Source organism: Dipteris shenzhenensis, chromosome 23 (genome assembly GCF_047967505.1).
Source record: "Dipteris shenzhenensis isolate YYH24624 ecotype China chromosome 23, Dip_SZ_1.0, whole genome shotgun sequence".
NCBI classification, from domain to species: Eukaryota; Viridiplantae; Streptophyta; class Polypodiopsida; order Gleicheniales; family Dipteridaceae; genus Dipteris; species Dipteris shenzhenensis.
This window is the reverse complement of record NC_141618.1, coordinates 52811010-52837539: the sequence shown is the minus strand read 5'-3', so window position 1 is coordinate 52837539 and position 26530 is coordinate 52811010. Positions and strand designations below refer to the sequence as shown.

The following is a 26530-nucleotide window of genomic DNA, read 5'->3' as shown; positions in this document are numbered from 1 at the left end:
CAGATGTGGACGCAAAAAGTCCAACTGCTATGGCGGTGATCTGTGGAGAATATGGTGGGACTGAGGACTACGAAGAAGGTGGAAGAAGTGAAGAGGGTGGTGAATATGGTCATGAAGGAAAGGAAGCAGATTCAAAAGATCTGATTGAAAGGAGAGGTCGTTGATTCATCAACGTTAATTCATAAAGACGTCGCCAGCGTTTATGAATTAACGTTGATTCATCAACGTTAATTCATAAAGACGTCGCAAGAAGAAGCTCCATCCGCTAAGGTTTCCTACAAGTGACACATGGCAGGATAAGTTTTACCATGGTTAAGTTCAATTAACCTTGGTTAGCCGAGGTGTGGTCACTGGTAGATAGGGTTGGATAAGTCAGGCCACCTTGGGTTTTGTCATTGGTCAAGCAGCCCACACTAAACCATGGTTAGGTTAAGGTTTAGGATTAGTTAAAAGTGCCACATGGCATAGTGCCACCTAAGCACAGTCCCTTTGTAAGCACAGGTCTGCAAGCAGCATATGAATCCCTCTGCCACATCATCAAGGCCCCCTCTCCTTCATAGAAACTTCGATAAGGCGTAACTTGCAATCCAAGAAGAATTTGCACACGCTCCAAAAAGAAAAAGTGATCGTCTTTTCAAGCTCTACGTGCCTATCAGATCAGAATCATTGTTAGCAATTAGACACTGCCATTGAAGCAAAATAAAGCTCATGGTAAGACCTTTGCAACAAATGGCAAATCAAAGCATGAATGCACACATCATTGTCATAAGCATGCCAAAAGCACAAGTGCATGAGATGACCATAGCACGAAGCATGGCATCCACACATAAAGCATTGAGGCACATGGAAGAACAAAGCATCGTGCATCCAGCTACGTTAAGCGAAGAAGCAAACGCCATCAACATGAAGCATTGAGAAACAAAAAACCTTGCCAGCCTTGCCTATATTTTGTAATCAAGCCTGACCACCTGAGAGTAGCTATGAAAGCACCCAGGGGAGGTACTGACATGTAAACCACACTTTACCACCTTAAGTAGCAATGCAAGCACTAAGGGGAGGTGATGGAATGTAACTCACCTTGCTCCCAATCGGACACTAAGACCTGCACCAAAGAAGACAAAAATTAGTCCAAGAGAAATGGGGGACAAAGCCAAGAAAGACAACAACAACAAAAAAAAGAAAATGACACAATTGAAACTTGAGGATGACAACCGAAGTGGACTCAGGGTAGACAGCAAAGCAAAGGCAGGACCCACCTCAGCCTTAGCTTCACCCGCTATCTCTACTTCGACTTTAGCCCCCGCTTTAGTCTCAGCTCCAGTTCCAATCTCAGCTCCCTCTACATCCCCACTTTCGACTTCAACTCACACTTCAGCACTAGTTTTAGCTACTATAGCCCCCATATCCCCAGCTACAGCTACATCCACCACTATCAGTGACATACCCATGCCCGTGGCGCCAATTGTGCCCATCCCTTCAACTCTTGTTATACAGCTCTCGCACCACTTATGACACCTACTTTGGAGGTGTCATACACTGTTCCGCATTACGATTCACAATCCCCTCTCCCTCTCAGTTAGCCCATGCTCCCAAATCCCCTTGGGACTGCCTCATCCATTCCACTGTCATCTCCATACCTCACCCAGTTCATCCAGTCACTATCAATAAGGCTCTCAACATTAGAGTACACGAAATCCCATGCACTGGGGCTACACTGATGGCAAATATGACTGCTTTCATGGCCGCTACTTTAGGTGTGGTTGAGCATAGGATAGAGGGGGCATGGCAGGTGGGGAGAGACCCCAACCGAGAGCAACCCTTGATTATATGGTTCCATGACACTCAGGCATGACTTTCAGCTCTACGACATAGGTCAGTCCTTCGAGATCAGACAACGATCTCGAGATGAGGACCTCACACCTCTACAGGTTGAGGAGAGATGCTCTTTGCTGCAGCAATAGGATCAGGTCCCAGGATCAGGCGCTGAAGGAGGGGAAGTGGGTAGTGGTAGGAGAGAGATGACTTCTTACATGACCTCGTAAGGCACCTGCACCCTCCCCTACATAGGGAAGCGGGGTCTATGAGACTCAGATATCTGAGACCCTATCTTGCACCATTTGGAACTGTAATGGTACCTTATGGTCAAAACCAACTTCTTCGAATCCTATACAGGTCATGACATAGTCTTTTATACAGAGATACATCAAAGTACAGAGTGCCCACTTCCAATAGTCAGTGGATATACATCCCAGAGTTTGCCTACAGAGATAAGATGAGGGATACAGGGGGAGTTTGAGGTTTAGATGGAGTTCTAGTCCTTTTCAGATCCACATTTTTGGGGACCATTTCAGTAGAGCAGAGAGATGCACATTCCAGGTTTCTTTAGATCTAGATTTGGCACATGGATAGCCGGGATTTGTTTGTTGCAGTTTGCTACTTCCCCCTTAAGACCTCCGACTTTGCCAGAGATATCCGAGGTGAGGATGAGACATCCCCATTTGATGCTCTTTATTAGTCCATCATTGACTTCTCTAGCTGCGGAGAAGTCCTCCTAGTGGGGGACTTCAATGCGAGGACAGGCGCCCGTCAGGTACCACTCCTCAACTTCAGAGATGATTCCACTCTAATGCCAGACATTGATCTTGAGGAGGCAAGTATGCTATGGGTTTTGGCTGACAGACGAGGTCCATTCACATCTTATGGGCAGGCCCTATTAGACCTCGGTAGGATACATGATCTCATTATCTATAATGGTCTTGATAGATGGACTGCTTCAGGTGGTTTCACGTGCTTTCCACATGGGGCGGACTCCAGCATTGTTGATTACATCATGGGATCCCCTGCCTTCACATCTTGCATCACTGACTTCATTATAGCACCTCTCCCTCCAGGGGCTGATCATACCTATCTTTTCTTTAGCATCTCCACCCCTCTTAGCATAGCACCCCCTCCTCTAGTGAACAGGGTGCAGGATGTGGGGCAGGGCATGTGTGAGAGGTTAGGGACTGGTTGATTTGGGATGTCATAAAGTGTGCATGCATAATCAAACCAGATCTGAGTGTCAGTGAGTGGTGAGGGGGACCGTCCTTCTAGAAATCTCTGCCAGAAGTCCTTAGGTTGTTACTAAACAAAATGTTCACTAGTTCCTCCTCATTCTAACGAGTGAAGTCTAGTTTCTTCCTTTGTACTACAGTACTCACGTAGCGTATCTGGTTTTTGGTTTCGAATATGAGCTGATGATGTAAAGCCTTACACTCATCATCGTACCAGCTATTATAGCGTATGGTCCTAGGGGGTGGTGGGCCAGTGGAGTGGGTGGTGTGGGGGAAAGCGTGAAGGGTAGCCTCATGTAGCGAGTGGGTGACAAGGGCAACACGATCCTCTAGAAGGGATATGAAGTCAATATAAGCGAGAAGTAGGTACAGAGGGGTAGTAGGTGAGTGATCCCAATCAAAGCATATATCGTGGTAGGTGGAGTAAGAACTCAGTGATCCTAGTCAAAGCGTATATCACGGTAGCGAAGCTATTTGTTTGGGGTTTCCATGCACCTAGACCATTAACACTATCTCACCCATCCACAAGGCAGGGGATCCCATGAGCTTGGAGAACTATAGGACCATTATGATTGAACATGTCATGTCCAAGGTTTATGTGTCAGTACTTGATTTCGAGGTTAGCAAATTTGCAAAGTGTCAAGGACTTAGAGCAACAAGATAGGTCAGATTCCAGCATGATCATGGAACCATGGACCACATTCTCACGCTTAGATGTATCATTAAGGAGATGAGGGCACAAAAGCAGAGGGTTTATTGTTGCATTGTGAATTTCCACAAGGCATTTGACACGGTTCGGAGAGCCTGCCTCATACAGTGCCTATAGGACTTGGGTTATGGCTAGGAGATCATTTGGGCTATCATGGCACTTTACGAGAGAGTTTCAAGTAGAGTCCGGGCAGGATCCAGGCGGATAGATGAGATCATGAGCACTATCAGGGTCAAACAAGTAGAGTTTCAAGTAGAGTCCGGGCAGGATCCACGCGGATAGATGAGATCACGAGCACTATCGAGGTCAAACAAGGATGTCCTTTATTGCCTACCTTGTTTGGCCTCTACATTGACGAGCTTGAGATAGTGATGTAGACACTGGGGGGGTAGGTTGCTCTCTTGTGGGCACACTGATCCAAATATTGCTCTACGCAGATGACGTGGCTCTCTTGTCTTTCTCAGCAGAGGGGCTCCAGAGACACCTAGGTGCACTACAGTCCTTTTGTGAGTCTCATGATTTGAAGGTCAACCTGGGTGAAACCAAGGTCATGATCTTCAATACAAATCGAGCCATCATGCACCAGGAGTAGTTCACATTTGATGGGTCACATGTTGAGATAGTTTTGGACCCATCTTCACTATAAGACCCGCAATGCAGGCACGCTTGTGCAAAGGGTAATGCTTCATTGGCTAGACTAGAGAGGCAGTGCTTCTGCTCGCACTTTCAAGATCCACGTACCAAGGGGTTGCTTTTTGACTCCTTGGTTCGCCTAGTGGGGATGTACGACAGCCCATGCTGGGGGCCAAACTTGTCGGATATAGAGTGGGCCCATGTGGAGTGGCTACATGTTCTCATGTTATCATGGATGATTCGTGGTAAGCCATCTGTTCCTCACCAGATCATTCGGGCTGAGTTTGGGTCACCCCCTTTATAGCTAGATGCTACATTTCATGTCATCACATATTTGTACTGAGTTAGGGAATATGGGGATTACACCTTTGAGCATAGCAGGCTACCATGGTTAGCTCTATCATCTTCTATGGCACTTGCGACAGCAGGAGGGGACCAGAGGTGCTGGTATGCAGGTACAAAGAGATGGTTTGAGCAACTAAGACTCCACATGGATAGACTACCTCCCTTCCAAAACAACATGAATGCTCCGTTTTCTCCCCTCCTATCACACGAGGTCAACCAGGTTATCCGTGAGGATCTATTATAGCTACACACATTTCGGACCTGGTTGGGACCGAGTGAACTCTAGTGAAGCTTAGCTTCTACATAGACCACTTCTTACATATCACAGTAGAGGGTTTCATTGAACCACCAAGATACACACAGATTCACCTACCCCACTCGCTAAGGATCTCTCTTGGGCAAGTCTAGGTCTCTTCACACAGGCTTCATATTGAGAGCGGCAGAGTAGAGTGACTACCCAGGGAGAGGCGCATATGCACATTGTGTGACATGCAGGAGGTTGAGACAGAGGAGCATTTCATGTTCGGGTGTCCTATTTACTATGAGATCCGAGGGTGTTTCTATTGCCTCTTCAGGGATAGCTATGGGATTTTGGCCCGTTTCCTCTCTTACCTAGAGTAGTTTGGCATGTCTCATTCATGAGGTACTTAGACACTATGAGAGGATACTCCGAGCATGGAGACAGGAGTAGACTTCTTCCTCGGTTGATCCCTCTCAGAGATCTATCACAGAGTTCTTTCAGTCAGACCACATGGACCCCCACGAGGCAAGGCCTCAAGACCTAGAGCCTGTGACTCGAGTCTCGATAGCTCATGAAGAGGGTTGACACATAGATCACACTTGGGGACATCCCCTTCTTGTTTAGAGTCAGAGCTCGATCGACGGGGGTCACAGTAGCCCTAGTTAGATGCAAAGCTACGACCAGGAGACGTGCCAGGACTGCACCTTTGAGTGGCTGACAACACTCTATTTCTGACTTTATGCCTCCACTACCTCATCCATCCTAATGTCTTGATCAACTGCTAATGATGATGATTGATATATAGTCGACCATTGACATGACTATGTTGTACTTAGGACTTAGTACTACCATTCTACATTTTTTGCATTTTGCATTGGTGTGGATTCTTGTTTAGTAGCTCCACTACCATAGCTCATTGTATAGACTCATAATAACACTAGTGGCAATCCTCTACTACATTCGAAGTCTAACTACTGCCAGTTTTGTTGCTACATAGCAATTCTGCAAAAGAGCAAAAACCATATGATCTACAATGCCATAGAAAAATAGACTAGCAAACGCAAGAAGTTCCAAGAAAATCAAATACACAACAAAGCATTGTCACAGAGACAACTTCTCAAAAAGCAAAAAAGTCACACAACCATGTTCAATGAGAGCAATCATTTAGAAATCACTTGAAGTAGGACCATGGTTGGAATTCCTTCAAGGCTTCTTTAATCGACTTCATTCAATGAAGATCAGCAGGATAGCCGCCACAACACTTCGGACAATTGAATACACTGCACGACGAGTGAGGAGCCTACGAAGTTGTGGCTCGGAGTTAGCAATTAGCAAGAAGTGGATTCTAGTCCTACTCCTATCTGACCATACAAGTATGGAGCAAGCGGAGATGCGTCCTACTGTGCAACAAGCACAATCAAGTACTGAAGGCAACAAGATCGAGAAAGTGCAAATAGATTCCTTATGAAAATGCACTAGAGGCAACTCAACGGTAGGTGGTAACTATAGTGCTCTATTTTTCTCTTACATGGCGAGTACCTTGGTCCATGTCGGATAACTCTCAAGAGCAAACATCACCTCACCAAAATGGCTATGCCTATTTCATAAGAAACCATGCTAGACTGGCATTTTCTATGATCCAGACTACACACCGAGTGGGACAAGTTCTTTCGACAATTCTTTGCATGGCACAGATATAAGTGAAGTACAATTTGAAATTACCCAATTGATGTTGCAATCACCTGTTGAAGACTTAAATCAAGAGGAGTATTGTGACAAATTTTGCAGCACACTTATTTGTACAAGCTTAAAGGAAACTTGACTTCAATCCACTACCTCCACCTCCAAAAAGAAGACATCAACCTCCACCTCAAAGATAACAACAACAACCAAGAATGCATAATCCCTTGGTGAAGTCAGCTAAATTCACCAGCAAGAAAGGACAAGATCGAGACAATCATGTCGGATAATTTGATACCAGATGGGATGCAAGCGGCATTGGCTCTCCCTAACCACCTCATGCACCTACACAATACAAAATATTTTCATCAGAGAGTCCATGCTGACAAGCTTGCTACATGCTAGAAAACTTAGCAAATAGGCTTGCCAAAAGCCCACAACATCATGGTCTTCTTAGGGAGGTATTTGCTGAGTTTTTGAGGTTGTTTGTCTTTCTTGGATCGATGAACAATAACAAGAAGAAGTGTAGAAATAGACATCTGTGAGAGACTCACCTCGCTTGCAAAAATGGAGAAGATTCAACGAACAAGCCTGGTGGCAAGCAGAGTGAGGGCTTGCTAGTCAAGTGATGTGAGGAAGTCGAATGAAGCGAGCCGAGCTAGTGGAGGAAGAATGCACCAAGAAAATGGTTGAAATGATGAGTTGGAGGTGCATCATCGAGTTTGGGTGGACAAATTTTGGATTGCAGGAGAATGGGGATCAGTGTCACTGAGAAGGATCATGAAAGAGAGACTTAAGATGTTGAGGAGAATACTGATTTATGCCAATTCCCAAAACATTTTAAATCCTACATAGTTAAAAACTGCAAAATACATCTAGAAAAAGCTAAAAGGATGGCAGAGGAGGAAAACCAACAATGTTTTGGTGGTCCGGCCAAAGTTAAAATGTTAGAGCTAACATCATTGGATGAAGACCCTAAACTGGTCTACATCACTGTGAGATGATCTCATGCCAGACAAGAAGAGGCCTAAATCTCCCTTATTCGAGAATACAAAGATTTCTTTTCCTAGAAGTAAATGGATATGAAGGATGTGCCCCTCGAGGTCACGTAGCACACCATCCCTATGATGGATGATGTCAAATTAGTTAGGCAAAGACCCTATTTGATGAATCCCAATAATGCAATGATTGTGAGAGAAGAATCCAAAAGCTCACCAATTGGGATTCATATGTGAGATTGAGCATAAAGAGTAGGTATCCCCTATAGTCATTGTGCTAAAACCCCAAGTCCTTTAGAATGGGTTGCTTCTCCTTAGGAGAAGTCTTTTTGGTTTTAATCCTTAGGGCCTTGTCCTCTGGTGAGGCTTAGCTTCTTATGGAGCCTTAGCCATTTGTGGGGGTTCTACTTCTCCCTTCATACATCGTAATGGGGCCTTTAGTCTATTCAATCTAGCTCCCCAATTGGAGGAGCACTAGTGATGCATGGTGACAGCATCGATGTACCTGAGCCAATGAAGGTATGACTTAACCTTCCTCACTTTTGTTCCTTTTGTAGGTTCCTTGCAATCTGTTGATCATATTTAATTAACTATAGTCCCAGGCACCTCGGAATAATAAGCAGCCATTTGTGTTCCTCTTTTTTAGGCATGTCTATGGCTGCAAGGATGTGCATCTAGTTGTGTGAGAGCTCAGGCTCAGCAATGGAGCATACCAATTTCATCCTGGTCCCCTCCTAGTCCTCTCCTACATTGTTTTCATTACCAACCTGGAATATACTTAGTGGTCTGATAGTAGGTGTCTAATTTGGCTGTAAATAAATTGCCAGACATGGGATGGGATTTTCAAGTGTGAAGGAAGTACAATAGCTCGCATCTCACTACAAGATAACCTAGTAGAAATGGCACCCAATTTCCGTTTTTGCCATTTCTTAGGTATGAAATGGCAAGCATTTCTCAAGGTGCCATATATTGATAGAAATGGAAGTTGGAAACGGCAACTAGATCTTGACAATGAATGGCCCTATCTTTGAATGAGCATTCGAGGCGCTCAAGTCTTTTCTGGCAATTTTGCTCATCAATTGAGAGTGAAATCTTGGTCCCCTTTTCAGTTGCACTGAGTGTAGCATAGGAATCCCTGCTCATAGTGTTAGTCTTGATGAGCAACTGCATCCTTTCGAGGTACCAAACAAATTATTGTCATCTCTTCAAATCTTGAACATTATTGATGAAAAATTAGCTCTTTTGTGTCTCGAGGGGACATCCTTCACAGAGTTTGTTGGTGTTGAGGAGGATAGAAGTAAAGGTTTGTGGGCTCAGATCATCAAGAAAATGAGAGCAAATTCATATTTTCATATACATTTGCCATGGTGAGAGCAGGAACTCTTTAAGCTCGTTCTCCTTGCATTTAACAAACAAAATGTGGCTCTCCATAAAAAACTCATAAAATCTATCTTTTAATCCAACCCAAGTACACTAGCCTAATAATCGGACTCAATTTTATCTTATTATGAGATGAGACGTCATTTGTTCACTTGAAATCTGCTCACTTGAGATGGAACAATATGCTTGACTATTGGCATAAACATCAAAAGTCACCTCCTGTTGTGTTGATTAAAGGAGCAAGAGGAGTGAGCATGTAAGAAGAAATGTTATAGAGAAGAATTCATTTACAAAAAGCTGAAGTGCATTATGAAAATCAATAAGAGAGACCTTACTTTTAAGAAGGCAACCACGTGTCTCTATTAAGTCTGTTTCAAGAATTTAAGTGTCGGGTTATATTTGAGTGCCTTGGATAAGGTTTGAAGTGTTTTTGCACCTCAAGTAGATGCCTTGGGATAGGGTTTTAATGAAGAAAAAAATTAAAGGCTAGGCTTAAGTACATAGGGGTGTTGGATGCCTTTGTTGTGCCTATCTTCGATTGTGATCAAAAGTGGGACCAAGTAAGAGATCACTCTTCCGCGCTCCATTTGCCATTTATTTTAGTTTTGCATTGCAAGATTGGCATAGTAACCATGGGTAGCATGGTGGAAGGAATTGCCCTTTGGAGTAGAATTTGTCCAAGAATTCCCATAAGAATAAAAAACATTTTCCTTGGGGCACAAAAGTGTTTGTTATCAGAGGTGTGAATGCTCGGTTGGCGGCTGGATGATGCCTAAGCAATAAATGCATGTTGGAGGATGTATCTGAGGGTGTGAATGCCCAATATTGGATGATTTTGATGCCCAAGCTAGTGGGATAAATTTCAAATTTTAATTTCATTGCAAGTGTATGTTTAGGATGCTTTTGAGGGACGTTTAATGCCCTCATATGCGCAATTACAAGAAGTAAAATGGATATTGTATCATTGCCAAATGCATGCTTTGATACCCAAAAGTGGCTTGGTGGATGCCAAATTTTTATGCTTTTGAATGCTCAAAAAGAGAGATAGTTTATACCCTTGTTGCAATAGGAAAAATCTTAGATTTGGATGCTTTATGCCTCACATGAATTAAGTGGAAGAAAATTCAGGAAAGTGCCAAAACTTTGGGTGCTCTTGATTTGCATTTAGAAGCAAGTGTATGCATAATCAGTGGGTAAAACAAGCATGGTAGAAACCTATCAAGCTACTCAAATTATGGGTGAGAAATTGACCAAAGACAACTATAGTGTTTGGTCTTATCGCATGGAGAATTTTCTTATGGCCAAAGAATTATGGGGCTTGATTACAGAAGAAGATGAATGCCTTGAATTGCCATGGGAGGATCCATTGGATGAGAATAAATTAGCATATAGGACTCAATGGGCTGAGAAGTCAAGGAAGTTATTGCATTGGATATCAATATCCATTTTAGAAACTCTCATTCCACATATCAAGAAGGCCAATGCTCCCAAAGAAGCACGGGATATTATTTAGAAAATGTATGGGAAAGAAAATGTCTCTATAAAGAAGCTTGGGATATAAATAAAAATTGTAAGCAGACTCCATGGAATGTAGAGAGCAATAGAAGTATTACAGCTTATGTCACAGAAATTAGGCAAATCATGGGCCAAAAAATCTCCATCTAGCATCTTATCTTTATGAATGAACTACTGTCCATGATAAGTCATATGATTGGTGGCACCCGAGTCAATAAACCAATCATCAATTTGTGAGGGGGCTGACATGCTACCCATAACATGCTCTATGCTAAAAATAAGTGAGCTCCATGACTTTGCTCATAATCATACTCCCTTTAGCCAACATAATTGTTATATTGGTGTCTTCCACCACGAGGGCTGGAAGTTTGCTTGGCAGAGCGATCTCTCCTTCATTCATAGTAGTTTGCCATTCTGGATTGTCTACTGCATCTTTGAAGTACATTGGCTCTTTTGTAGCCACATGATGGTAGTCATAAGAGCATAGTTGGTGGTTTTAACCTAAATTGCTTTGCCTTTTTGAGCACATGTCAATTTGGCTGGAGGTTTTCTTTCCCTAGTAGACCGTATGAGTTGTTGTAGTTCTTCTCAAGGTGCTTCTAGCAAATCTTTACTCTTCTTCATCAACCTTTTCTGTAGATGACTAAGTAATTGGTGCATCTATCTCCAGTATATTTGAGGTTTTCCATTCTAATTCCTCATCAAAGATTACATCTCTGGAGATAATGACCTTTCGGTTTATGGGATCATACAACTTGTATACTTTTCTATCTTCACTGTAACTAACCATGATGCATTTGCGTGACTTTGCATCCAATTTCCTGCGATGATCATCATGTATGTGGGCATACCCAATGCATGGCTTGTGTCCAGTGAATGCTTCATAAGGTGTCATACCCTAAATCCGTTTGGTAGGAAGCCGATCAAGCAAATATTTTACAGTGGCTATTGCTTCTACCCAACACTGATTTAGAAGACGCTTCTCACTAAGCATTGCTCTAGCACTGTCTACTAAAGTGCCATTCTTCCTTTCAGCTCTTGCATTCTGCCAAGGAATATTTGCATAGGTGAATTGTCTTTGAATTCCACAACTTCTGCAAAAGTTCATGAATGCTGAAGACATGTATTCACCTCTATTCACCTCCTCTATCTAATCTCATGACTTTGATCTTTCTGGCTATCTAGTTTTCTACCATGGCTTTGAATTCTTGAAATGTGGAAAAGACTTCAAATTTCTCTTTCAGAAAGTAGACCCAACAATATCTGTTGTAGTCATCGATTAAAGTCAAGTAGTAAAGTGAAGCATTGATGCTGTGGGGCTGGGCTTAACCCCATATATCTATATGTATCAAATCAAGAATAGCTATAGCTTGAGAGGTGCTTCTTCCAAAAGTTGGTTTGCTTTTGTTTGTTGAAGCAGCATGCTTCGCAAAATTTCCAAGAAACTATAGCTTAGGGATTCCAATTGCCATATTCTAATTCTTGAGCTCTATCAAGCTTTTGAAATTGACATGTCCATATATCTTGTGCCATTTTGAAAATAGTGGCATCTATTGCATTTGAGTTGAGATGGCATGCAAATATGGTATAGTTGCTAGCATTCTGAACAAGCATCCTTCCTTGACTACTTTTCCTACTAGCTAAAATTCTATGGATTTGTGTCTCTGATAGTGCATTCATCTTTGTTGAACATGACTCGGTAGTTGTGTTCCGTAATTTGACCTACTGACAAGAGGTTCTTGCTGAGTTTCAAAACATAGAATAGATCTTTCACCAATCCTTTTGTACCAGTGAAATTGTTCATAGTAGGGACAATGCCTATCCCTTGAATTGGATTTGGTGTATTATCTGCCATGTAGATGACATTCTTTTGACCTTCTAATTGTTTCATCTCTGTGAACCATTCTTGATGCTTTGTCATATGAGATGATGCACCGCTATTACTCTACCAAGGATCTTGATCTACTTGGTCGACTTGATAACTTAAATCCTCTTTTGAATTGCAATCACTGTCAAGATATACTGTATCAGTCTTTTGCATTTCCTCATTTGCAAGGAACATATTCCCATTTCATTTGCATAATGACTGTGACTAGAATGCCCACCATAATGATTTCCTCTTTCATGAAAATTCACTCGATTGCTGCTAGATTGATCGCCTTGGTCGTACTGCTTCTTGCGGCAATCTCTTTCATAGTGTCCAAACTTATGATAGTAGTTGCATTGCATGTTTGACACGTTGGTGGATTCATTCCCTCACCTTGGAATCTTCCTTGATTGGAATGATTTCCTCTTTGTTGATGCTGAGGTTGTTGAGGATGATGCTGATGCTGATTCTAACTTTATTGATGACTTTGTTGCTATTGATGACCACTTTGCTGGAATGATCTACCTCTGCCTCTGCTTCTATGTGAAGTTGTGAATGCAAACATGGAAATGTTCATTCTTAACCATGAAAATGGGACCCAATGGCCATGATACTTTGCATGGGCTTTAAACGCACCTATTTGGAGGACTGTGCAAAGTATCATGGCCATCGAGTCCCATTTGCATGGTGAGAATATCTTTGAGGCATGTTTTTGTACCATCATAGAGGAAGCATGGGCAAAAACGTGAAAATGCTCATTCTTGACCATGAAAACAAGACCTGATGGCCATGATACTAGGGCCTTTAACTCACCTAACTTGAGGCATGTGCAAAGTATCATGGCCATTGGGTTCCACTTGTTGAGAGTTCACGCTCAACATCATGTGATCACGTGTGCATAGCACCATCATGTGATCATATGTGGCACATCCTTATAGAGTGCTATAAAGGAAAGGGTTAGATCCCCTAACCCTAACCCTAAATGGGTTTGTATATATTCTGTTTTTTCAACTAAATCTAGTGCATAGTTAGTCATTTGCGGTGTGCTCTCTAGCTGTACCCTCTCTCCTCATCTCCACTCTTCTCCTCTCCCCTCTTCATATTTTGTCATGGTATTAGAGCTCCCTTGCCTTCTGCTGAGGCATTGCGATCCTTGAGAGTGCGAGAGTGATTGAGAGATTAAGAGATTGAGAGTGATTGAGTGTGCATTCTATTCCATTGAGAGAAAATTCTGTTCATTGAGAATTTCCATCCATTCATTCCATCAATTGAGAGAGAGAGATTCTTGAGTGTGAGTGAGAGATATTTCCACTAGCTTGAGAGGTGTGTGAGGGAAGTTCTTCAAGAGAATCCATTCTACTTTTCTTGAGAGTCCTCTAAGAGGGAGAGAGAGTCCTATGTGTGAGAAGTAGAGGTAGAAGAAGCAAGCACGCAAGCCTACTACATCTCTCAAAGGATCCAAAGCAAGCAACTCAAGAGCGAGTCTCTACAACACAGCTAGCACCTTCATGCTTAATTAGCCTCCAAGCCTCTCTATCGACTCTTGCAGTTTCTATATGGCTCCCCCCAGCTGTACACAATGTCCCAACTAGCACCTTAGAGCTCCAACAGTGCCCGCACAGTCCACCTCCAATGTTTAAAGCTCTACAACTAGCACCTTCATGCTTCAACATAACCGATAGCCTTATCTACAACAAGCAATGCTCGGGTGACCTCAACAATGGGCTCCAGTCGACGTAGCTACATCTTCAATGCTAGCAGGCTACTCCATACGACCTTCTACAGCCTCTCTTCCAAGGGCTTCTACTCCCCTAGAGCAAATGGCATGCAACTCCAGCAACACTAGCCCATGCTCTTTAGCTGCTCTAGCTGGCTCATGAACTCCATCGACAGCAAATCGGCCTCCAAGCACTAGCTCCAAGAAAAGATAACCCATCTACCAACTAAAAGCTGCTCCAGGAGCCTGCCCTCATTCCTCCCTCGGAACCTATAGAAAACCATGGCTACTTCCTCACCAACCTCGACCAAAACATTGCGGTTATCGTCCAAATAGTGTACTTCTTTAAATGCTGAGCGAACTCTTCAATGTGGCTCACCAATGAGCTTCACCACCAACAGTAGCTCCCATCGCGCGTAGCCTCACTCCAACGGCCTTCCATAGCCTTAGCAAAGTGCCCTAGCCTCAATGTAGTGCCCATGACCACCATAGCCTTAGTGAACAGCTAGTAGGCTTCTTTGACATGGTGCCTTCTACACATATGACCTCTTCAATAGAGCAACAAAGACAACGACAGAATCTATAAGATTCCGATCTCTCAAGGTTAGGGTCACCACAAAGGTCACCACACATGCCTTGGTCAAAAATCAGCCACGTGGCACTTATCCACTCACCACATCATCAAGCACCCCTATCTGGCCACGTGTTACCTTATCTACCATGTCATCGCTCCACATCAACACCACATCATTTGCCACAATGGTAGCCACATCATCATTGCCACATTAGAGGGCCACATCATCTAGCCATGTCATCTTGCCAACTCATCAGTCACATCACTGCCATGTCATTTGGGACACGTCACCTACCACATCATCAAGGACATGTCACCTACCATGTCATCATTGCCACATCATCTACTGACATCATCATTTGTGCCACCTCAGCTATCCAATCAGCATTGACCTCTGCAGGCACACACAGTGCTCCACAGTCACTTCATGTGACCACTCCTACCACCTCAGCACAGGGCTCCACTGGCACACCTCTTGCTAGGCATAGTGCCACATCATCACTACATGTGACCCACAGTGACACATCATCATTGAGCAGCATTTGCACTCCTTTTGCCCCTCCACCTAGATCAAATCGTATCTCTTGATCCAAGAAGAATTTGAGGGCCTTCAAAAAGGAAAGTCGCTCGTTTTTGTGTGCTCTACCCGATCGTCACATCATGCGCACATTTCAACGCAAGTTCCACTCACATTTGAGCCTCGCCCAACAAAACCACTTCCTTCATGCACATTTGCCTGTACATCAACACATCTGACCCAGCACTTAAAAAGAACAAAAGAAAAGGAATTATTTGTTGTTCTTTCATCGATCGATGGTTGGTATAGATCTAGATCAGAGTAGACTAGATTGCCATAGAGGGGATGCTTTGAATTTCCCCTAGTACCTACTCGGACAGTCCATATGCTCACATACGATTTCACATCATCACATTACCTGAAACCTTACGTTCATCAGTTCAGTGAGTAGACTTTAGAGAGTACACAGGTATTGCAGATTGTTTCAGTGGGCAGATAGCATTTGATTTCACACACACATGCCACCATTGTAAAGCCTACATGGCTATTTCACAACATTGTGCACATCATTTCAGCCTTGTAAAGCCTCTTGGCTATTCCCGACATCATTGCCACAAGCCTTGTAATACAGATCATATTTTATATATTGTAGTTCTATCTTCACCGACGGTTCAGAGATTTCACTTGGCATAGTTAGTGTATTTGAAGTTGATTCATATAGAGATTTTCACAACACTTTTGAGTACATTTCTTGCACCATGTCTACGACTAACAACCTTAATCTCGAGGCATCTTCTAAGTTAGACAACTCCAATTACGGTACATGGAAATACCAAATGGAGACCATTCTTGTACTTTAGGACAAATGGGAGTATGTTGATGGGTCTACACCTAGATCATTGGACGATCCAGCCACCAATAGCTCTACTCCATCTGTTGTCACAGCACCAGCAACGAGATCTACAATGGGATCTACAGCTACACAAACAGTTTTAGCACCAGTAGCAGATCCTGCCATTGCCCAAGCTCAGGCAGAATGGGCTAAGAAAGACAAGTATGCCTATCATCTGATCAAGCAGAATGTGCAAGATGTCATGCTAGGACAGCTCAACACAATCAAGACATCGAAAGAAGCATGGGATATGTTCATAGCTCTCTACGAGTCCAAGAACACGTCCAAGATTTTCACACTGAGAAACCAAATCAACCAGAGTTTTCGCAATAGCAGTGAAACTGGTCATGCTGACACTAGAAGAACTTCTGTCAGTTTTGCTTGGTGAAGAACTCAGGACTCAGGCCATCCAAGCACGTAAAGATCATTCTAATGATCAGGCATTCACAACTTCAGATAGAAGCAGAGGTAGAGGCAGAGGTAGATCATACCAGAAAAGTGGTCATCATCAGCAACAAAATCAGCATCAGCATCAGCATCATCCTCAGCAATATCAGAATCAGCACAGAGGAAATCATTCCACCCAAGGAAGATTTCAAGGATGAGGGAATGCATCCACCAACGTGTCAAACATTCAGTGCAACTACTGTCACAAGTTTGAACACTATGAAAGAGATTGCCGCAAGAAGCAGTACTACCAAGGTGGTCAATCCAGTAGTAATCGACGCGAGGGAATTTTTGAGGCAGAGGAAACCATCATGGTAGACATTTTAGTCACAGTCATTTTGCAAATGAACATGGGAATATGTTTCTTGCAAGCGAGGAAATGCATCAGACTGATACAGTGTACCCAGAACACTGATTTCAATCCCAAAGAGGACTTCAGCCTATCAAGTCGACCAAGTGGAATAGGATCCTTGGTATATCGATAGCGGTGCATCATCTCACATGACAAATCATCAGGAATGTTCACAGAATGAAGCCATTAGAAGGTCAGAAAAATGTCATCTACACAGCAGACAATACACCGAATCCAGTTCAAGGGACAGGTGTTATCCCTATGAACAATTTCACTGGTATGAAAGGATTGGTGAAAGGTGTGCTCTATGTTCCGAAGCTCAGCAAGAACGTCTTGTCACAGTAGGTCAAATGACAGAGCACAACTACAAAGTCATCTTTGACAGTGATGAATGCACTATCAGAGACAAATCCAAAAGATGTCAGCTAGTAGCAAAAGGTCTCAAGGAAGGACGCTTATACAGAATGCTAGCTACAGTATCAGATAAGCATGCCATGTTAGCTCAACTGCAATAGATGCCACTATCTACAAAATGGCACAACAGATATGGTCATGTCAACTTCAAGTACTTTTTGTTAGATCTCAGGAATCAAAATATGGCAATTAGGATTCCGAAGCTTCAGTTTCTTGGAAAAGTCTACGAAGCATGTTGTTTCGGCAAACAAAAGTGCACCACCTTTGTTAATTGTGATAGGAAGCAAGGATAACTTCATCAAAAAACTGAAACAAGACTTATATCTGTAGAGTTCGACATGAAAGATCTTGGACTTATGCACTATTATCTTGGAATTGAGTTTTGGAGAGATTCAGATAGCACATTCATGAGTCAGCTCAAGTATGTTGACAGTCTCCGAAAGAAGTTTCACATTAGGGGAGAATTGGGGTCTCAAAAGGGCCTCATAAGGAATGGATTAGGGAATGCTTAGTGGGCTAATGCAAGGGGCTTGGAGGGTCCCAAAGAGGCCTAACCAGCCCAACCTACGTGGGTTAAGCTCACATTTGAGTGCACCTCTTCCCCCATCAATGAGGGGAGGGGGCCACTTTTTGAAATTTGAATTTCAAATTTTGAATCTCCCTCCCTTCCTCCCTCCCTCTCTCTCCCTCCTTCCCTCTCTCTCCCTCCCTCCCTCCCTCCTCCTCCTCCCTCTCCCTCTCCCTCTCCTTCCCTCCCCCTCCCTCCTCCTCTCCCCTCCTCCATCTTGCTCCTCCTCCTCCCTCCTCCCTCTCCCCTCCTCCTCCTCCTTCTGGCTCCTCCTCCTCCTTCTGACTCCTCCTCCCTCCTTCCTCTCCCCTCCTTCTCTAGCCACCCAAGATCCCTGTCCTCTGCTCCTCCCTCTTGCAGGATCTCTCCCCTCCTCCTCCCTCTTGTAGCATCTCTCCCCTCCTCCTCTCTTCTACAGCAGCTCCTTCCCTCCCTTCTACACCTGTTGCCCTACTCTTCTCCTCCTCTTTCTCTTGCCCTCATCTGCTTCTCCTCCTCCCTCTTCCTTGCTTCTCTCTCCCTCTCACTGCTCCATCTTTGCCAGCTCTTCCCTACATTTTAGCATGCATCACTGATACCTCTCTCGGATGTGCACACTTTCCAAGCAAAACCTATGAGTAGAAAAGTCCGAGCGATAATTTTTGACACCAACCATGCTTGTATATTTCTCAAAGGAATATACAATTCTTTCTTAATTTCTCATTTATGGAACCATATACTTACTTATTTTTCATTATAACCCTCATTTTAGAGAACATCATCTATATATGAACAAATAGTGAACACTTTAGAAACTCCTATAAATACCTCCCTACCATACTCTTTTTTGAGGATTATGGTAGTTAAATCAATTTAAAAGAGTTTCCCTAATCTTTAGCAATCCCATATTTGAAGCTCTCATATAACAATGTATACCATATTCCTTGGATGAGTAGGAAAAAGATATTGGAAACCTCATACTTGAGGCCATTATAATCGATAATAAATTAATCTCTAATACATTCTCAAATATGGGAAGGCAAGGAATGAATTTTTAAAATATTCCCAATTCTCCAAACCTAAGTACTTTTAAGGAAATGTGGTCTCTATTGAACTCCTTCCTACCATAATATGAATTAGGGAGAAGTAACTCTCATATACATTTTGAAATTTTTAATTTTTATCTTTTATAACTATCAAAAGTATAATTTTAACCCTACCATTGCATAGATCATGAAATTTTGAACATTTTTCCTTTTTACAGCTCCTCAATCTGAGATAAGGAGCAAAAGTTATGACCCCTTCTGCGTAGGCTCTCCAAGGGTATTCCGCCGGTGGAATAGGGTTGGGGGGCAAGCTCTTCAAACCATATTCCTCTGGAAAAATGCACTTAGAGTGTCTATTCAAAAAGTATTATATTATTTTCTTAGGTCATCCTGAGGAACTTTAAAGAGGATATTTGCTCAAAATTTCATGATCCAACCAATGGTGAAAGGAGAAGAAAGGATTTTTGAAAGTGATAGAATAAGTAACCACTTGGACATTATATATGTATATTATATAAAGGTATATTTATATCTATATCTATTTATTAGTATTTTATATTTACTTACATATTCCTTGAAATAATTTGGATCTTTTTGCTCCCAAAAAATGACTTGAACCTATTTTTTTTTGACCCCTCCTACCTTTTGTCTGCTCGTTGCTGGGGGGTTTTTGCTCGGAAAATGGAAACCCTCCCTCTCTTTGAGTACTCATGGCACCATTCGAGGACATATCCAACAAGTACCATGTGAACCTACAATTGGAGGCAGAATATGCAAGCACATGCTCTTTGGGATATAGTGGAACTCCTCAAAGTGTGCTCCATAGTCTTCGATTGCAAGGCAAGAAGCATCGGGACCTTTGGGTGGATGGAAACTTGTATCCTTTAGATCCTGCCACCCAAAATAGTCCTCTTTTTCATATAGTGCATGATGTTGTTTGGTTTGTTAACAAGGGACATGCTGGATTGCTCAGTTATTGCAATCAATTGAACCATTCTCAGGCATTGGCTATGCAAGCAAGCGAGGTGCAGAGAGCCCAAGCAGAAGAACTTGCACATTTGGGAAATATTACTATTGTGGCAATGCATAATAGTATGCAGGATCTCCAATTGCAAAACAAAGAACTTAGTGACAAAGCACATGCACTGGACTTGGAGGGACATGAATTGGAAGAATTAATCCAGAAGCTTTTCGAAAGCAAACAAGATTTGGAAAGGTCTATCTATGGCCAAGTTCAATGTGCTGTGGAGAAGGAACAAGAGAAGTCGATAGAATGAGTATAAAAGTTGAAGGGAACACCTTTGGGATTGAAGGAGAGGAAAAACAATTGCAATCTATGGATGCATTGCCAACCAATAGTGGTGCCCGAGAGAGGAGAATACAGGATGCAAGGTTAGTTCCCCAAATTTTCAACGAAATTTCTTACCCCAAAATATTTGTGGTGTTACATTCTTTCCAATAAGACTCATTTGTACTCTACTTTAGGAATTTTATGGACGATGTGATGGGAACAATGGAAATGGATCATAGTGATCCTTCATATGTTCTAAGAAGTTTAATAAAGCCAAGTGATGTCATGGAAGTGTTGAAGGACCCTAGACAAAAAGGGCTACGTAAACAAGTTGCTAGAGAGGTAATGAAAGATTTCAAGGGCCTCATCCAAGCAAAGGAGGTGCTTGGAGCTTGTGATGCTACTGGTGTAAGTTGTGAAGCTTACAACTCTGTTTTTAAAATTTTCAAGTCTACTATGGAGAAAAAGTATAAGATATCTACAATGCCATTGCCAACACCGTGGTCTGTAAGGCTTGCATGTTAAGAAACAAACCAGTGTGCTAGAGAAAAGCTTGGAGGATACCATTGTGTAAGTGGCACAATGACTTGGAAGAGTAAAAAGAAATCTGGCATCCAAATGTTATAGATGAATTCTTTCAATAATGTTTACGTGGATGTAAGCCATGGTCAAATTTTATGGGATGAGAGAAGAAGGTAAGAGAAATTCCCTCTTCACCTTCAACTTTATTTCTTCAGATTTCTATATCCTTACTGAATTTCTCTTTCATTGTACAGATGGCAAGCTAGCATTTGTTATAAAAATGGATGAAGCTCAGTTGGTAAAAGAGCACAAGCTAGAGAGGGTGAGCATTTGTATTATGAACGACGCCTTGCGTTTTGCTCAAGGGGATGAGAAAGTTGAGCAGGGTTTCTCAGTCCAATATGAGAAGGACATATGGTGGCTTGCAACCTTTGAGACCCCAAAGGAGTGCCACGAGACATTGAAGTGGGTTTTGGAGAGAACCAGCATCCCATCGATTATTCGAAGACAAGAGGTAGGGCAAACATTAATTGTGGATGGGCATGGAATGTTTCAAGTTCAATCGCATCTAGCTAGTGATTTGAAGACCCTCAAGTGCTTGTATGGTTGTGATACAGGTGCAGATGCAAAATGGACATGCTTGTATTGCACCCACTCTCAGAAGATGCAAAAGGGAAGCCTATAGTGGGAAAATGGCATCCTTTCTTGCAACCAAAGTGTAGCCCCTGATCGTCACAAAAAGGATCCTAAGTGGAACCCCATTCTACCAATTCCATTGGAGCAGGTACATTGATAAGTTACTCTATCTCCATCTAGTTTATGCTTGGAATTTGAGGCCACAGCAAGTATCTGCACAATGCATTCCAAAAGCTGAAGAACTACTCTCACTAATGGGACTTCATGGAGGCAATGTGAAGCTTATGCAGGACAAGAAACAATCAAGAAAGACAAAATCTTCTTGCTAAAGTGTCCATGGGTGGAGGAAAGGCAAGGAGGTTCTTGTCCAACCACAATGCTAATAAAGAAAAACATACATTGGCTCAAAGCACCCTAGAGGTTGGGAGTACTAGAAAGATTTGTGTGAGTGCACCACAAATCAAGCTTCACATCCGCGAATTGCTACTTTGAGAGCAAAACTATGGACAAAGCTTGATGCATTTATAAAGTTTCTTAGACAAGGTCAAACAGATGAGCTTTATTATGAGAGATTCAGGACAACATTGGGAGAATTTATATCATTGATGGTAGAAGCATGGGGGGAGTCACATATTACATGGTAATCCTCCTTAGGTTGAAATTTTGTGCTTTAAACTTGAGTCAGTTTATGTTTCTAATACAATGTTTTTCTTTACAGCATATTCTTTACGAACATGCTTTGTGGAGCAATGGGGCCCTCTGTCCATTTGGAATACTCAAGGAATGGAGAAATCACACTATAGAGCAAAGGCAACATACTTCAAGAATACAAGGCATGGGGGTGGTATCGTGCGAAGCAATGCACTACACGAAATGTTCGATTGGTTTTATAGATGTCTAGAGGCCAGGACTCTCAAGCACGATAAGGTAGAGGTCTCAAGTCTCGCAAAAGTGGTTCAACATGTCAAGAAGACAAGGAGATGTGCTGCTTGGAAGTCCTCAACAGGGAGCCAAGGGGTTGCACTTTGGTTGCAACGTAGAGTCAGATAGGGGAGGCGTTGGGTCCTAAGAGAGCCCTAAATGTAAAATGTTTGATGAATGAAGTTAACACTATTCTGAGTCAATTATAGATTCCAAAATTCAAAAATTTGTTTGAAAATTGCAGAATTGCATGTGTGACATGGCAAGGTGGAGGGGTGAGTAGGTTGGGAGGGAGGGTGGTGAAGATTAAGTATTACCGAACTGGTGACAAAACATTGGGGGGGAGGAGGTGCACTCGAAAAACCCTAATTTAAAACAAAAACTTTGAAGTGCTTTAAAAAAGACTATATAAAACACTTAAAAACCCTAAAATCCCTCATTTCTATGGCATGAGTTAAACAAACTGCTAGATTCACTGGATGCCGTTTAGACGCTACCTATTGTCCTCCTCAGAATGCCATGGCCTCCGAACACACTGCAAGCCCCTGTGGCTAAGAGGGCAATGATCACCAGGGATCTGCAGGCGGTTCTCATCATCAGGAGTCCAAGCAAGCAACACGAGTCCCCACCATTCGACTCTCATGGGGGATCCTAGGGATCTCAACACCATGACGAATCCCAGCACGATGAAGGATCCAAGCATGATCAGGGGTCCTCTCAGTCCTTCCACACAACTAACCATGGAAGTAGAGAGGTCTCCCAAGAGGGGCAAAATAGTCCAGTCAATCCTGATCAACTGCCCCTCCCTCCTCCGTGGGGTCCTGGCGTGGAGCATCTAGATGAATAAGGGAAGCAAGAAAGGCAAAGAGATTAGATTGAGAGATTACAGGGGCCACAACAAGAGGAAGTATTTGGCGGGCTTGCAGATATAATGGACCTTGACCCCAATCCTCCAACCAAGTAGACCGCACGGAAGAGCACCATCAACCCTCTATGCCTCAAGATTATCAGATATGAGGAGCCTCTAGAGTAAGAGCCTGAGCCTGCTATCTCACAACCTCATGAAAAGGAAAAGAGACCAAGGACAAAGTAGACCCCTAGGCACGAGATGCCACCTCGAATGACCCACCAGACACAGGAAGAGGAGTTTGAAGAGGTGGTTGCAAGGGAGGAGAGGCGAAAGAAGTTCAAAGCGGACAAGCGACCATGGAGCCATGTCCAAAGGCCAGTGCAGGTTCCCCCAAAGATTAAGAGGTGCAAAAAATGAGACGTGAAGGCACTTCAGGAGATCTATAAGTTCCAAACCACTGTGGACAATCTCATTCCCCGTGCACCCTTCCAGCGTGCTATACGTGAAATAGCACATCATTACAAGAGTGATGTGTGTTTCACTTCAGGTGCTATGGGAGCAATTCAGGAGGCAATGGAGTAGAACGCTCCGATCCCTCGCTTAGGCCCTAGATTTTGTTTAGGTTCATTTGGTGTAACCTGAATCATTTTGTAAATCTCTGCCCTTTGAGGCTAATGAATAAAAGATATCTTTATGTTTTGTTACTATTCCCATGTTATTATACATGTTACGTGATGCTTTTCATCAGCTTATGCAAGTTCAGTGTGAATTTGAGTAGTCAAATGATGTTTTTTCACCGTGTGATAGAAGGCAAATGTGTTCGGCATGGCGCAGGGAGCTTAAAAATAGTAAAACCCGCTATGGCATGTATGGGGCCTATTTAACTAGCGGGTTTTACCATTTTTGGGCCCCGCATGTGATGCTGAACACATTTGCCTTCTGCCGCATTGTGAGATTCTTACTAGATTGCTCAGAAATGACCATTATAGCGCAAATTTTTATCTGATCGCATGCTTTTGAACAAAATAGTGAATGAAAATATTAATGCCAACAACAATTAAAGTTACAAAATACAATGACAGTATAAAATAAATTTTTTATGTTCACTGTTGACCCACAACTCCAAAATACCTCTCTCTGTGACTGTAATAGAACAAAAGTAGTCTCACAGAATGCATCATTCCACCATCTCTAGCTCCTTCCATGTTCCCTCCTTTACTCGAAGTATATTTTATGTTCCATGAGTCATTGACTTTTCTTGTGCATGCCTTTCCCTGAGATCCCCATACGTCTTTGTTGTATGAGTAGAAGTAAGCCGCTACTTCTTCGTTGTATGTGGAGATCCTCGGCCTACTTCTAAACTGGAATTCCTATGGCTCTTTTTTTAGTCATAGGGGTAGCTTTTGTGACTTTTGGATTCCAAGGCTTTAATCCCTCCAGATCTGCACCCTCCTCATGGATGTGTCACTTGTCTTTTGATTTTGTTAATGGTAAATTCACATTTAGTTTTATACACTTTTCATGGGTGCTTTAAAGTATAACTAATCTTTGAATAATTTAATATGTATGCATGCATAAGCATTTCGTGCTTTTGAAAGTTTTAAGCTTTATTTTAAAATTGTACTTTGTAATTTTTGGATGTTAATTATAGTTGCATTTTGACTTTTGTGTGGTAGCTAAGGGTCCTGAATATCTTTATCATAATGATAAAGCTGCAGCCATGTTTATTCACTGTATAGCTGATTGCATATGTGATGACACCCTAAAGAATTTGAGATAGTCTCCTTTTTTTAGAATATATGTGGACGAGTGAACTGATGTGTCTGTTAAGGAACATCTCATTGTATATGCAAGTTACATATGGATGCATGAGCCGCATGTTTCCTTTTTGGGGTTACTAGAGGTGCAAGACAAATCAACCAAGGGTTTGTATGGACTGCTTGCAGATTTCTTCAAATGCCATGATATTGATGTATTGAAAATGGTTGGCTTTAGTTCAGATGGTGCCTCTGTTATGATAGGAAAAGACAAGAGTCTTGCAACATTATTGAAGGAGTCAAGTCCATTTTTGACTTCTATTCATTGCATCGCCCATAGGGTACACTTGTGTGCATCTGATACATTGAAAAAAAATGACTTTGCTCACAAGGTAGATTCAGTTTTAAATGAAATTGGCACTCTATTAAAGAAGAGCTCAACAAAAATTACCAAGTTGATGAAGTTGGAGGAGGAATATGATTGCCCTACTTTGCATTTAAAAACTATTCACAAAGTTAGATGGTTGAGCAGGTTTAAAGTCATTGTAAGTGTATGTGAGGTGTTGGAGCCTCTACTTAAGTTTCTTAAGATAGAAAATCCTTATCTTCATGAGAGGGTCTCCAAATTTGAATTTATATACAGCTTACACTTTCTTGCATATCTATTGGATCACATTTCTCACTTGACCTATGTGTTTTAAAAGAACTTTGTGGATGTAACGAATGTTACCAGCTTGGTGAATGCAACTATTGGGGCAATACAATCAGAGTTTATGGTTGATCCTCTTATGGATATGAATGAACTTGATAGCAAAGGATTCCCTTTGACTCCAGAATATGGCTCTAAGTCTAGTTATCTTGCAGCTCTCAGGACAGCAGTAAAAGGGGAATATTTTCATGGATCAAAAATTGAAAGGTGTGTGCTAGGATCTGATTTAATGCTTGTTGTAGCCTTTCAAAAAGAATACTGCTCTCTTATGTTGGATGTTTTGAGGGAGAGGTTTGCAGATAATACCATTTTAAGTAGCATGAAAATATTATGCCCTTCCTCATTTCCATCTGGTCAACAATTGAAATGTTATGGCAGTGAAGATGTAGAAACTTTGGTTAAGTTTTATGGATCTTGTGAATGTATGGAGAGGAGCCCGAATCACCAGTACCCACCGTTGGTGTTGCACGTGGTGATGGATCATCAGTAAGTCAATGCTATAGACATGCAATGGTGAGATTTGTGAAGCTTTGATTGATGAGAGATCCTTCAAAAGAGAATTTCAAAATTTTAAACTACAAGCACCTCTTGATTGGAAAAACTTATCACTAAGAGAAACATGGACACACATTAGTTGTAGTGATGTGCTATCTAGAAAGTATCCTATGCTATTACGAATGAGCCAAATTGCAATGTTGCAATGATGTAGTACAGCAATATGTGAAAGGGGATTTTCTGTGCAAAACATAATCAAAACTCGGCATAGAAACAAGTTGGAAACAGGGAGCTTAGAAGCTTTGATGCATCTTTCCATTGAGGGTCCTTATGTGCAAGAGTATGACTTCTCAAATGCAATTGAGGCATGGGAAAATGGCTCTAAGAGTTCTAGACATATTTATGGCACTTTGCAGAATTGA

The 26530-nt window shown here is 42.3% G+C and overlaps 1 protein-coding gene across 1 annotated transcript; it reads left to right on the top strand.

Annotated features, from left to right (window-relative positions):
• The first annotated feature begins 29 nt into the window (after nt 1-29).
• Nucleotides 30-26530, top strand: LOC147887547 (uncharacterized). The gene is made up of 4 exons (XM_087394337.1): nt 30-156; nt 25094-25436; nt 25638-25820; nt 26323-26530. Exons 1-4 carry the CDS (start codon nt 30-32, stop codon nt 26528-26530), a joined length of 861 nt encoding a protein of 286 aa, XP_087250463.1.